The sequence below is a fragment of the Mauremys reevesii genome, linkage group 4 (assembly GCF_016161935.1).
Source record: "Mauremys reevesii isolate NIE-2019 linkage group 4, ASM1616193v1, whole genome shotgun sequence".
NCBI lineage: Eukaryota > Metazoa > Chordata > Testudines > Geoemydidae > Mauremys > Mauremys reevesii.
In genome coordinates this window covers 68209157-68222539 of record NC_052626.1, presented here as the reverse complement: position 1 = coordinate 68222539, position 13383 = coordinate 68209157, and the positions used below count along the sequence as shown (strand labels likewise).

Sequence of the window (13383 nt, the reverse complement as noted above, 5' to 3'; positions counted from 1 at the left end):
AAGAACCAAATTCACCAGTGATATAAATGTGGTGTAAGTTGCATAGTGGGTGTAAATTAGTCAGAATACAGCTTTTAACAAGATGGTAAAATGAAGAACTTTGCAATGATTTGGTATTGTCGGTTTGCAAACTGAGTGCAACTTTCTCAGCAAGGGGCCAATGTAGGATTGGGTGTAAAATAAAGCAGCGCTCGCACATGTTCAGATTTATGCCTGATCCATCCCAACAATCCCTAGAGTAAAATTCACACTAGTATAAATAGGTACATTCCCATTAGCTTCAGTGATAAAATTGATCCCCACAGAATACCAAAATGGAGTAAGTCTCACTTTATTTTGCACCCACACTGAATGCCAAATGGATGCAAGTTACATTACTACATCACTGGCTCCCATTTTTAATCAACCCAAAATGTAACTGAAACCACCATTTACTGCTGGTTTTCACCCACTTATCAGATAGTGGTGCTCTCTGTGTAATTTTCGGGCCTTTCTTGCATATATATAGAGACAAAGGAAGAGATGGAATTGGACGTCTAACATGCTGATGCAGTTATGACAAGATCAGATTTTTCCCCCACCAGAAATATATATTCATGACCACATACCATGTGCAACTGGAATTAGTGGCAGAGAAGGCAGTTCTACAAAACAATCAAAGCCACCATTCCATTGCTATCTTCCAGAAATCCCACAGAGCTATCCAATCATACACAGACACACATTAACTGATATTCTTGCACATGCTCTCACACACACACTCATTACACCTCATTTTGGTCATGCTGTACCAATGCACAAAATACCACTCACACATGCTCGCTATGGCACTGCATTTCCTGGGTCTCTCACATGTGTCCTTTATTTTTATTCTTTTTTTCTCTCTCTCATGCCTGAGACCCGGACAGTAAAAGTTGAGGAGTGGATAGTGGAAATAAAGTCAAGATAGCCCTGTCCAAGCTATGGGAAGCACAGAAAGTAAACAACATAAAGGAGAAACCAGATCCCCATTCCTAAAGCAGATTAAAATGTTTTCCAGAGTCTCCTCCTATTGATGAAGCTGGCTGGCAGGAAGTGATGCAACATGATGTAAGTGTTTCTTCCACTAGCAGAAATACAGAACATCCTCCAGAGGGTGCAAAGTTGCTGATGGTATTGACCGTAGGTCTATAAACTGTAGTATCTCTAAATATATCATAGGCAAATCTGCTGATGAAAAAACATTTGGTGATCTAACTGATGACTTCAAGTTTCATTCCTGTGCCAGTGAGCAGAGTCTATCTGTGACTGGTACTAAAAGAAATATGCACAAGAACCCATGACTAATTTGGTGCGTTGTAGAAGGATGCAATGTATCCCTACCTTACAACTTACCTGATGATGAAAACAAACCTCACCAGATTCTTATTTGAAGAGCTACTTGTTCAGCATCTACCATGCATCATCTGGAGGATTTCCAAGTGAGTAAGGCATTCATTTACCACAAAGTTCCACTGATGTGACCTCTCTCAGGGCATTCCATGAAGACACTGACACTTCTATAGTCACATGACATTAATGGCATTTGCAATTTAGTTGTGTCTGCAAGAACACAGATGTTCTGCCCCACTAGTCACCAGCTCCCCCCACACCCATGTTTATTGTTCAAAATGCTGAGTACAGTTGGTTACAGTCAGGAAAGGAAAATATATTCCTATAGAAGCTGCCATGTGAATCTCAGATATCTCTGCAGCCTTCCATGTCCTGACAGGATGAGATACTAGGTGCAAACTCTGTGAGGGAGTTTGGATGCAGGAGGTATCTCTGGTCTGGAGCAGAGTGTTGGGCTGCAGGAGGGGGTACAGGGAGCTGGCTCCGGGAGGGGGCTCAGGGCTGGGGCAAGGGGTTGGAGTGTGGGAGCGGTGCGGGCTCCCACTGGGCAACGCTGACCTGAGGTGGCTCCCAGTCGGTGGCGCAGTGGGGCTAAGGCAGGCACCCTGCCTACCCCAGCCCCATGCCACTCCCAGAAGTGGCCAGTATGTCCCTGAGACCCCAGGGGGGACACATGGCTCTGCACGCTGCCCCTCCTGTCAGGCACCGCCCCTTCAGCTCCCATTGGTCCATTAACCGCAGTTCCCCGTTCCCAGCCAATGGGAGCTGTGGGGGCGGTGCCTACAGGGAGGGGCAGCACACGGAGCCACGTGCCACCCCCCCCAGGGGTCACAGGGACATGCTGGCCGCTTCCAGGAGCGGCGTGGGGCCAGGACAGGCAGGGAGCACGCGGACTTTTAGCATCTGGAGATCGACTGTCAGAGGCTCCAGGATCGACCAGTCGATCGTGATCTACTGGTTGGTGACCACTGCTATAGATGAGCAACCTCCCAACACTTGGGGGTCAATTACAAGATAATGGCCTATTTCCAGGCTCCATCCCAAAGTTACACAGCAGTTTTGCCACGCTAAGAGCGTATAGATCAAAGGGACACTAAGCAGTTCAAAAGACCCTCTGGAAAGAGTGAGGGAATCATGAATTTGCTATTCTTGGGCATGGAACACAGACACTTACCCTGCAGGATGTCTGAAAGAAACTGAGGCCTTCCCCAACTTCCAGGGACCAGTAAAACTTAGGGAAAGCAGGCATGCATAGAGACTGGTTATTATTTTAAGGTTTGTTTTCTCTGGGATGTTTGAGTTTTAAATAAACAAATCTTTGCTTTAAGAAGGCTGTCTGGTGACTGGACACCACTTGTCATAGCTCCTGGAAGGGAAAGGACTACAGGTACTGAACCTAGCTAGGACCTGCTGAGGTAATCACAGCTAACTGCTGGGGACTGCAGCCAAGACCTGGTCTAAAAGTGAGAGAATCACATAATTCCATCCCAAGAGAGGAAATAGTTCAAGGCCTGAGACCTCAGAGAAGGTGCGTTCGAATAGACCTGGAGGGGTCAGAGGTTCAGTAAGCCCAGTAACTGACACATAGATCCACTGTTCCCTAATAGCATACATTTCCTTTCCTAAGTTTCATCCCTTACCTGAAGATATACCCCTTGTGCATTTATTTTGCTAACGAGATGCCAGCACTCTTGGGATATCAGCTTGTTGGAATTACCAGGGCATATTAAAAAAGAACAGCAAAAAGCATGTTCTTTGTTATTGCAGTATAATGCCAGGCCCAGTGATGCTTCCAGAAGGCAAGAGAGAGCGAGCAGAGCATAACTTGTCCCCGACCTGTCCAGAGGGACATAACAGAAGATGTTTTATTTTATTTGTTTATACAGTGACTCAGTCTGTAGTAACTGGGTTAAAGTCCACTTAGAAATAAAGAGAACAAAAGGCCCCCTGTTAGTACTGGACATTTTCCTCTTAAGATATCACAGAAAGGATTTAAGAAAAAAAGAAAGAAAAGAAAAACTCCAGCAGGATGCAGGAAGCCACAGGCTTATAGGAATCTAGCAGTGCTTTGGAAAGGAAAACACAGCCTCAGACTTTCATCTGCAGATTTTTTTCATCATTTTTCCTTAGCTTCTCTACAGTCCATTGCAGCTGAAAGCATTATCAAGGCCAGATCTCCAAAGACTACAGGGCTCCTATACAGAGGGCAAGCACGTGGGTGGGGGCAGATCACTGGATCCAGTGTTCCCCGGACGGAGAGGAAATACGCTGGATTGTGCCAATCTCTGGAGTTTAGCCTGCCAGGGGCTTCTGCAGAGAGAAAAATTGCACTGGTGTGGCTGTATCCCACAGCCATTTGATCCCATAGTCCCTTGCCAGATTCCTCGATCCTATAGAACCTGCTAGAGAGAATATATAGGGCATTGATTATTGTTGTTTATTTTGCACATTGAATCACCTCCTTTATCCAAGTATCCGAAAGCACTAGCTAAACATTAATTAAGCGACACTGTCCCCTGTGTGGTATCAAGAAGTGTCTGAAATGTTTGCAGTGAAAGTATTTGAACTGGGAGGGAGCATGGGGCTGCATTTTATTACAAATGCAAACACTGTCTTAATATCAGTAAACTAAAATTTCATGAATTTTTTTCTTCAGATTTTTTTGAATGGAAATTGAGTCATTTTCAAGTGAAGGTGACTAGGCAGGAAAAGCATGGCAAAATGAAGCTCTGAATATAAAAATAATCATTTCACTGAATTTTGCAAAAATACACAATTGAAGGAGTTAGCAGGTGCCTCAGATGAAATGATGGCAAATTTCATGACTAATTCGTCACTCTTTTCTACCGTTCTAGTTAGTAGTGTTATCCCCATTGTAGATCAGAGTAAACAGAGGTAATAAGCTATTTGCTGACTTACCTAAGGCTACACAGGAAGTCTGTTGCTCAGTTGTTTGGTCAGAAGACTGTAAAAAATATTCCCCATTAATTTATAGACGTTTGAGACGTTTTTGTGTTCAAAATAACTCCTGAACAGCTTTCTTCACATCCTCATGACTTTGTCCTGCTGCCTTCATTGAGGACCCATAACACTGTTCAATCTTTTACACTGACAAAAAACAACCATTCTTAAAAATTCAGATCTGGGGGACTAGGTGGTTTAAGGAATTTGTAATGAGATACAGAATCATTCCCCTCTAGTTTACTGATTCAAATCTAACTAAAGTCACTGGTAACCAACAGCAATTAATATTGAAGACTGGTTTGTATTTTATGTGAAATGAGTTGCTGACCTGGGTCTAGTTTCTAATGGACAATTGCTCCAGTCAGTAAAATCAACATAGTTGTCACTGGAAAAAGTGGAAAAATACTGGAAGAAATTATGAAACAGTCAGTTTGTAAGCACTTGGAGGATAATAGGGTTATAAGTAATAGCCAACATGGATTTCTCAAGAACAAATCATGCCAACTCAACCTTTTTTCCTTCTTTGACAGGGTAACTGGCCTAGTGGATGCAGGGAAGCTGTAAACATGATTTACATTGATTTTAGTACACTTTTGCTACAGTCCCACATGACATTCTCATGACCAAACTAGGGGAAAGTGATTGACATTAAATTACTATAAAGTGAGTACGCAACTGCTTGTAAAACCTACTCAGAGTAGTTATCAATGGTTCTATGTCAAACTGGTATGACATATCGAGTGGGGTCCCGGTAGTATTCAATATTTTCATTGAATAATAGAGTGGAGAATATGCTCATAAAATTTGCAGATGACCTCAATTTGGGAATGACTGCAAGGACTTTGGAGGGCAGGATTAGAATTCAAAATGACCTTGACAAATTATAGAATTGGTCTGAAATCAACAAGATTTCAATAAGAAAAGTACAAAGTACTACATTTAGAAAGGAAAAGTCAGAGGCACAACTATAAAATGGGGATAACTGGGTAGGCAGCAGTGCTGCTGAAAAGTATCTGGAGATTATAGTGGATCACAAATTGAATGAGTCAACAATGTGATGCAGCTGGAAAAAAGGCTAACATCATTCTTGAGTGTATTAATAGGAATGTCATATGTAAGACACAGGAGGTAATGGGCAGGTTGAGCTGGGATACTGTGTCCAGTGTAGGGTGCCACACTTCAAGGAATAGGTGTGCATAGACTTGGAAGAGTCCAGAGGAAAGCAACAAAAATGATAAAAGGTTTAGAAACCCTGACTGATGAGAAAAGGTTAAGAAAGGCTCATTTAGTCTTGAGGGAAGAAGACAAGGGGAGACCTGATAAGTATTCAATATATTAAGGGCTGTTATAAAGAGGACAGTAATCAATTGTTTTCCATGTCTGCTGAAGGTAGAACAAGAAGAAATGGGCTTAATCTGCAGCAAGGGAGATTTAGATTAGATATTAGAAAAAACTTTCTAGCTATAAATTAAGTTCTGGAATAGGTTAGCAAGGGAGGTTATGGAAATCGCTGTCATTGGATGTTTTAAAGAACATGTCAGAAAAACACCTGTCAGAGATTGTCTAGGTATACTTGGTCCTGCCTCAGCATGGGGGTCTGAACTTGATGACCTCTCAAGGTTCATTCCAGCCCTACACTTCTCTGATACTACAATTGTCTTTTTTACTGGCATTTCCAGCAAAAAGTCCTAGGACTAAAATCCCTACTCTTCTGTGACCTCATATGAGGCGTTGTCTATACTGGGAGAAATCATCATGTTAGAAAATGTATTAACTAAGAGTATGTCTATGCTGCAGCTGCCTGCCAGCCTGGGTAAATAGACTTGTGGTAGCAGAGCACATGCTAGCATGCTAAAAATAGCTGTGTGGACATTGTGACACTGATGGAGGCTTATGCTAGGCACCCAAGTTCATCCCAGAAAAGTTCTCCCAAAATTTCCTACCCTATTGCAGTGCAAATAACCATGGGATATGCTCCCAAAAGTCTCTGTGCCATAAACAGATGAATGCAGCTCAAGTGAATTCACAGCAGTTCTAGTGTTATTTTGCAGTGTGGCCTCTTGCACTCGAGCTAGGCTAACTTTGAGAGAAGTAACGTGAGTGTAGATATCTTGCATGAGCTTTGCGGTGAAGACATATGCAACACCAATGAACTAACACAGTGTTAAATATTACTTTGTCTTTACTGTGGCCAGTGATAATTGTGTTTAAAAACATACTAGCCTGGTCATGGTTATCTCTAGAGAGGATAGAGTTAACCAGTCAGCACATGTTTAAACTTGCCTGGAGTTATCCACCCTGACATACTACATTATGTTAGAACATGTGTTAACTAGCAGTATGCTAAGCACTCAGTGTAGAGAAGTTTAGTTTCACTTAAAATTGTGTCAGCTAGTCTCCTTCACATTTGGGATAACCGCAGCGATCTGACATGGTTTTGAACATGGCAGACCCTGTAGTTAACCATGAACAGGTGCTGTGATTTTAAACACAGTAGTCCCTGTCTATACTGTGTGCTGAGTTATATTTAAGATCACTGTGAAGGAAGGAGTAAGGGATAACATTCCTCTGGTCAGAGGCCTGGAGCTGGCCTGGCTGCCTGATTAGCCCACCACCCCCCTGCACCTGAGGAGAGAGGTGGACCTTAATTAGCTGACCCTTAGAAAAGAGGGCAGCAGGAATGAGATGGAGGGGACTCCCAGAAGTGCAAGTGCTTGGGCAGTGCTTCAAATGGATTGCCATGGGAGTTACAGCTGAGAAGAACTGCTCCAGAAAACCAAAAGGACAAGAGGGAAATTGTTTGGGAGAGCCCTGAGGCTGTGAGGTAAGGGCTAGAAAATCTTGCTATGGGAATTACTGGTGCAAAGGACTGATTTGGGGAAGGGACTGTTATGCTTGCATAGACTTTGAAGTAAGAATCTGTAAAAGGTGGGTTTGTGTTTAGGAAGGCTCAGTTATAGAAACTACTCAGCTGATGATTGCTTCTTAAGGAATTGAAGGGAGTGAGCAGCAGAATAAAGCTTGGTCTGACAAGAGGAGGGTGCTCTAAGTTAGTCCCAGGCTATTAGTCACATTAGTAAATGTGTATTCTAACATCATAAAATCTTCTAGCTCAGACAAGTCCACTGAGGGCAAAATCGTGTTTAACACCATGTTAATTACTGTGTGTTGGAGGAGAATGTTCCCTGAACTTTGCTTCAGACTCCACCTTTCTAGGCCTCGAGAGATGCATTCTCCTCTAACCCATCTGGTAAGGCACTCTGGAAAACCTCAGCTTGGCCCACACCCACCTCAGACCCTGAACTGTGTAGTTCATACGTTGCCAGAATCACTAACTGCCCAGTTTCACATAGCTCCATATATCTGCAGTGGAACTACAGAGCATATATATGGAGGACATTTTGTGGCTTTTAATTGTACCCAGAAATTTGCCTTTTACTCTTCCCTTCCCCCTCCCACTTCTGGCAGTACTGTGTGAGGCAGGAGAGAGGGGACGAAGAGGAGACAGAGAATTTGGGGGGATGCATGAGACTTCTCAAAAAGGGCCGGAAATTCTGTCTGCCGTGAGGGTAGGGTTGAGTTTGCTTTTGAAATCTCCTTCTTTTTGGAAGAGATCCTACACAAATTTCTGGTTTTAGGATGTGATATTTGATAAGTGCAAATGCACTAAAAATATTTTGAGTTTTTTCAATTCTGCACGTCTGCTGCCTGCTCTAGGGGGCCGAGCCTGACTTGTAACAGCAATTGCCAATGTCTGTACAGCCAAATGGGGCCAGCAGTTTTCCCTGACCCCAGCTTACAGCTTTCCAAATGAACATGCTGCGCCTGAGCTTCTGCTGCCAAGGAAAGCAAATGGATAGGCAGCTTCTGCAGCTCTTCGGCAATGGGAATGGAGAATGGAGTCTGCAAATGGTGAACACGTAAAAAGAGTTTAAGGGCAGGAGGGCTGGTGTTTCTAAAACCCACCCATGCCAAGCTGTTGTATCTGTTTGCAAAGTCCAAGTAATTCTTTGTATTTGCAAATGAAATGCAATGGCCTTGGGAGGGAATCAGGATCAGCACTATAATAAATTAGGATGTGCAGCCCATCTAGTCAGGGACAAATCTACAATAAAATAGTGGCCACAGACCTGCCAATAAGACATACACAAATGCAGGGAGGGAGAGAGAATCAGAAGGGGAAAGAGATGCCCATTAACAGAGCAGAAGTGAGGGACTATAGAAGGAAACCTATGAAAACAAAATAAACCAGGAGTAGCAGACTGTTGTGCACCCAGGCAGTCCAAAGCAAACCTTTCCTTGTACTTCTCATGACACCCAGAATTACATGCCCAAGAAATTAATTTAAAAAACTGGTTCCAGGCCATTCATCTGCTAACTGATGAGGCAGGAGTAGAAGCTAGTGTCAGCTTTAAACAAGGCTAAAACTGCAAGAATGCAAAGAGACTACGTCACACAGGCTCTGGCTACATGACATTTTTTTCTGAAAAACAGTTCTTTGATACTAATACAGTGGCAATGCCACTGGTGACACAAATGGTGGCAGCTCTAATGCAGGCAAGGCTCTAGGCAGCTGTTGGTTTTAGCTGCTGTGTTATCTAGACCTGTGCAAAGCAAGTCTGAATTGCATGGTGGTAAAAAACTGGTGGCTGCTGGCACTTGGTGTACAGTAGCACTTCCACTACCAGCAGTGGAGTTGCTCCAGTGCCAGCAACAGTGAGTTCTTTCTGCCACCTCTGCAGGACCCTGCACTGCACAGTTTGACCCCTGTAGGATGAACTTGCTCTGAGTGCATTTAGTATTTAAAGCCATTACTAATTAGCTCAGTGGTTTGAGCATTGGCCGGTTAAACCTAGGATTGTGAGTTCAATCCTTGAGGGGGCCATTTAGGGATGTGGGGTGAAAATCTGTCGGGGGATTAGTTCTGCCTTGAGCAGGGAGTTGGACTAGATGACCACCTGAGGTCCCTTCCAAACCTGATATTCTATGATTCTAATTTAGGATGACCTGCAGCAATTTCATTCAGTGGGGCTGGAACTGCTGACCCCTCTGCATTATATAATCCCAAGAAGGAGGGGTTAGGGGACTGTACACAGAACACCCGGGACTGTGGAATTCTCTGTATTTCAACAGGCAGGGAGTATAGCCTAGGGGATAGGACACTGGACAGGGCCTCAGGAGATTTGGGTTATGTTCCCAGTTCTGTTGTTACCCAATGTCGCCCAGAAAGGCAAGTCACTTTGCCCTGTTGTGCCTCAGTTTCCACATCTGTAAAACAGGGATAATGATACCGCCCTCTTTTGTAAAGCACTTATATCTAAAGATGAAGAGCTGGGTGTTAATATTATTAATATACACCAATGTACTTCCATGGCTCATTATCGGTTGTGGGGAGGTTTGGAAGGAGTTATTTTTACCCCGGTTCTTAAATCTTGTTTTGTTATCAGGCTGTATTCCCATATAGAAATTTCTGGAGCCATAAGGTTGTTGGGTTTGAACAAATTAAATGTGGTGGTGGTGAAATAAAATGTGATGGCAATCCTAGTTGGCCCCTATCTCTTCCCCTGGACTGTGAAGAGCTGTGATCAGCTGTTGGGTTTCCAGTTGTAACCTGAGCCCTTCACTCAGTTCTGTTAGGAGCATATTGTAACCAGTCCGAGGGTAAGAGGGCAGGAGTCCAGACACAGAATGTTCTAAGGGGGGTGACGAGACTGGAGTTTATACCCAAGGTCAGGGACAAGAGAGCAGCCCCTCTTCAGCTCAGGCAATTAAATGGCCGATGAGTTCAAACTCAGTAGAAAGGGACAGCATGGTGGAAATGGAAATTACTCCTTTTGTTTTTCTTTTTCTTTCAGCGTTGGTTTAAGAGGCTGAGTAACTTCAATCTAAGTGCACACCGAACCATGTCCAGTCAGGGTAATAAATAGAGGCTGGACAGAGAGGCTGCTCATGTAGAAATGGGTGGGGACCGTGTATTGACATGTTAAAAATCTTTTCTCTGAGATCAGAGTCAGGCTGTGTACCAGAACAGAACTACTCAGGAATCCTGAGGGGCTGAGGACTCCAGAGCTTAGCAAATTCTTTATGGCCTTCCTGTGTGTCAGTATCTTTCTCTTTGTCTTGCTAAATTCTTCCTTTTTTAGTTATATCAAAAGAGCAGAGGTATTTGTGAGGGAGCTGGTGGGAAGAAGTGAAGGGGAGGGGAAGCCATTACATTTGCTGTTGCGAATCCAGAACTATTCCAAAGGCAGGAAAGCTGTAAGAATTCTGTGCTGGCAGCTTAGCATCTCCATAGTAGCATGGGACAGGGCAGATTTGCGTCCCTGTCATAGAATGGGGCTAAAAATAGCTGTGTGGACATTGTGACACTGATGGAGGCTTATGCTAGGCACCCAAGTTCATCCCAGAAAAGTTCTCCCAAAGCTCTGAAGTCTGAAAGGGATGTCCCTGTGGTGGTGAGGGACAGAGCAGCTCTGTTATCCAGTCAGTTGTGAGGACTGGAGCAGCTCTGTGTCCCTTTGTGGCAGCTCAGCATCCCTACCACCACACAAAATGCTTCAGCTCTTCAAGTGAAGAAACTGCCAAAAGAGATTGAGCCAAAGCCAGTAACAGTTTACAATTCTAGTCCCTGGCTCAAAGGATGTGTGTATAAGCAGTACAAACTGACACAGCAAATAATCCCAGCAAGGAGGAAAAGGTAATGTTGTGACCCAGTTTCAACAAAAAGCCCATGAATTATGCAGAGAAGTAATTAAAAAAACACACTGGCTTCAAATCCAAGCCATTCATGCATGAAAATGGAGCTGTGCCTGTGCAGTAGAATTTAGCACCAGGTGTTTTCCTCTTCTAACCTGTGCAATCTTTTGGTCCAGAGATGACAATCACCTCTCTTCCCTTTCAAAAGGGTTAGTCTCAGGTCTGATGATTTGTATGGAGGAGGAAGAGGAAAGTCTCTGTTCAGAAGCCAAATATGATAAGGAGAGAGACTCAGTACATAGTGTGTAACAGGAATAAAGTCTTTCTTTCTCTCTCTCCCCATCCCCCTGCCTTTCATATGTGAGATTAGCTCCTTCATAACCAGAATCTATGTAGTCACAAGTAGGGGAAGTATTTTGAAACTGGAGATGGCACCTTCTCCTGGGAGTTAGATCTTTGTTGCAGGGTGTCCTTGTCTTTTTCTTTTTCTTTTTCTTCCCTGTTTTGTGTGTGCATGTTTGGTTCAGGTTCATCTTAGGGGGGACCGACCAAAAAAACCCTCCAAAGATCTAAACCCTTGAATTCTGGGAAGTGTAGATCTGGATCCAGACTTTGCATCTGACTACTTTCTTTAATGGGTTAAACCAAAACCCCTGATTCAAACAATCCTAAACTTTTAAAGAAAGTTCAGTTCCAGAGCCAAACATCAGTTTTTGCCAATTTGCTAGATTCAACTTTGTTTCCCAGTTACTGGCCAGAAACCATGGCAAGATAAGTGAGATCAGATGGGAGAAAAGGAGGCCTACGTTTGTGGGAGAAAGGTTCTGAGGAGAAGAGTTGGCTGTGTTGGTGTCAAAGATGGAAGGAAGGAAGGAATCTCTCCTTCTATCCCCATTGTGCTGCTTTTAAAAAAAAAAAGTTCTAAACTGCTAGAGACAGAATATTAGACTGGATAGACCTGATCTGGTATGTCAAATCCTCTGTTCCTTTCTATCTGTCCTCTCCTCTGGCAGGCTCAGAAGCGTGTCTTAAGATAAGACACCGGGAGTTTTCTCTGGCTTTTTGTGTGTGCGCACCTCTTAATTAATTTGTTTTGTGGGAATGTAGGTGTAGAAGGACTGAAGCCCTATAATGGGTTGGGCAAGCTCACTTTGCTTAATTTCAAGCCAGTTGAATGTTGTAACCTTGAAAATTCAACTCGTGATATTTGGATTCAGGTGAAGGGCAGGGGAGAGAAGTGTAATGTCTTTCATGCTGGAGAAGAAACAGGACTGTTGTAAAGATTTAAAGGGGATTCTTTTTTGAAGTTTCTAGATGCAGGCAGGACTCTAGTTCTTTCTGGCCCTCTTGTTCCCAGACTATCTAAACCAAAGTTCTCTCCACACAGGTTCACCGTAACTCCTGTCTTGACTCAGCAGTCATGGGGAGGCACTTTCAACTCTATTACTGGAAGTATTCTCTCCATTTTACAGATGGGGGAAATTGGGCCTAATTCTCCTCTTTTTGTGGCAGTTTTACAGTGGCGTAACTCAGTTGACTTCAGTAGAGTTAATCCTGAATGACATTTGTGTAAGTACAAAGAATCAAGCTGAGTAAATCTATGGCAGAGCTGGGAATAGAACTGAAGAGGCCTGAGTGACTGCCAGTCCCTTTCTCTAATTGCTGTGCATTGTTCTTTCTCCTGGATTGGAAAAACATGTTTGTGGGTTAAATTCTAGAAATGAGATTTCCCTTTAGTTTGCCCATTTTCCCTTCATTGTGTCATTCATCCAGGGGCTCCCTCTGCTTATCTAAACACAATTCTTACATACACAGTCCTCGCTACAGAAGAAGCCAGCACGTTTCCTTTTCTTCCCAATGCATTTGGACTTGTCCATCACACACAGAGCAAAGCACAAGCAAACCAGTTAACATAATGCATTTTGTCCTCCTATTTCCCCCGCCCCCCTCCTTGGGAACCATGGGACAGAAGCATCTCCTGCCTGCTACTCCAGGTTACTGTGATCCAACTTGCTCCCAAAGTGCATCTTAAGTTTCTAACGGGGGTTTCTGGGAGACTGAAACAGACCTTCCAACTGTGCCCACTGGCTCAGAGCACCTAGTGTTGACCTGTCCTGCCTGCTGACCCCTGACCCTTCCTCTGACCTTGCTGGATTATTCCTGCTGTGCTTTCTGCAAGAGAAGGCCCTCAGCTCTGCAGGCAAAAGAAAAAAAATACCCTCCTCCCCCCCAATAATGACTTGCTATTGTTGAAGGGAGTAATCTATACTCTGGGCGCCAAGCTGAAGTGGCAGAGGGAAGGCTCTTTAACCCTCTCTGTGCTGAACTCTCCCTGGGCTCTTTGCCTTCCTC

At 43.8% G+C, this 13383-nt stretch overlaps 1 protein-coding gene across 20 annotated transcripts in view; it reads left to right on the top strand.

Moving 5' to 3' along the window:
• Positions 1-13383, top strand: part of RAD51B (RAD51 paralog B) — a 723435-nt gene that overhangs the window by 539620 nt on the left and 170432 nt on the right. For 4 of the 20 annotated variants that reach the window (XM_039533721.1, XM_039533738.1, XM_039533724.1 and 1 more), the window contains exon 12: positions 1040-1089. The exons of 15 other annotated variants lie outside the window; for them this stretch is intronic. In XM_039533721.1, coding sequence (XP_039389655.1) covers positions 1040-1089 — 50 coding nt within the window. Of the gene's footprint in view, positions 1-1039; positions 1090-4865; positions 4984-13383 lie in introns of those variants that run through there. One more of the 20 variants, XM_039533736.1, reaches the window with a different exon arrangement.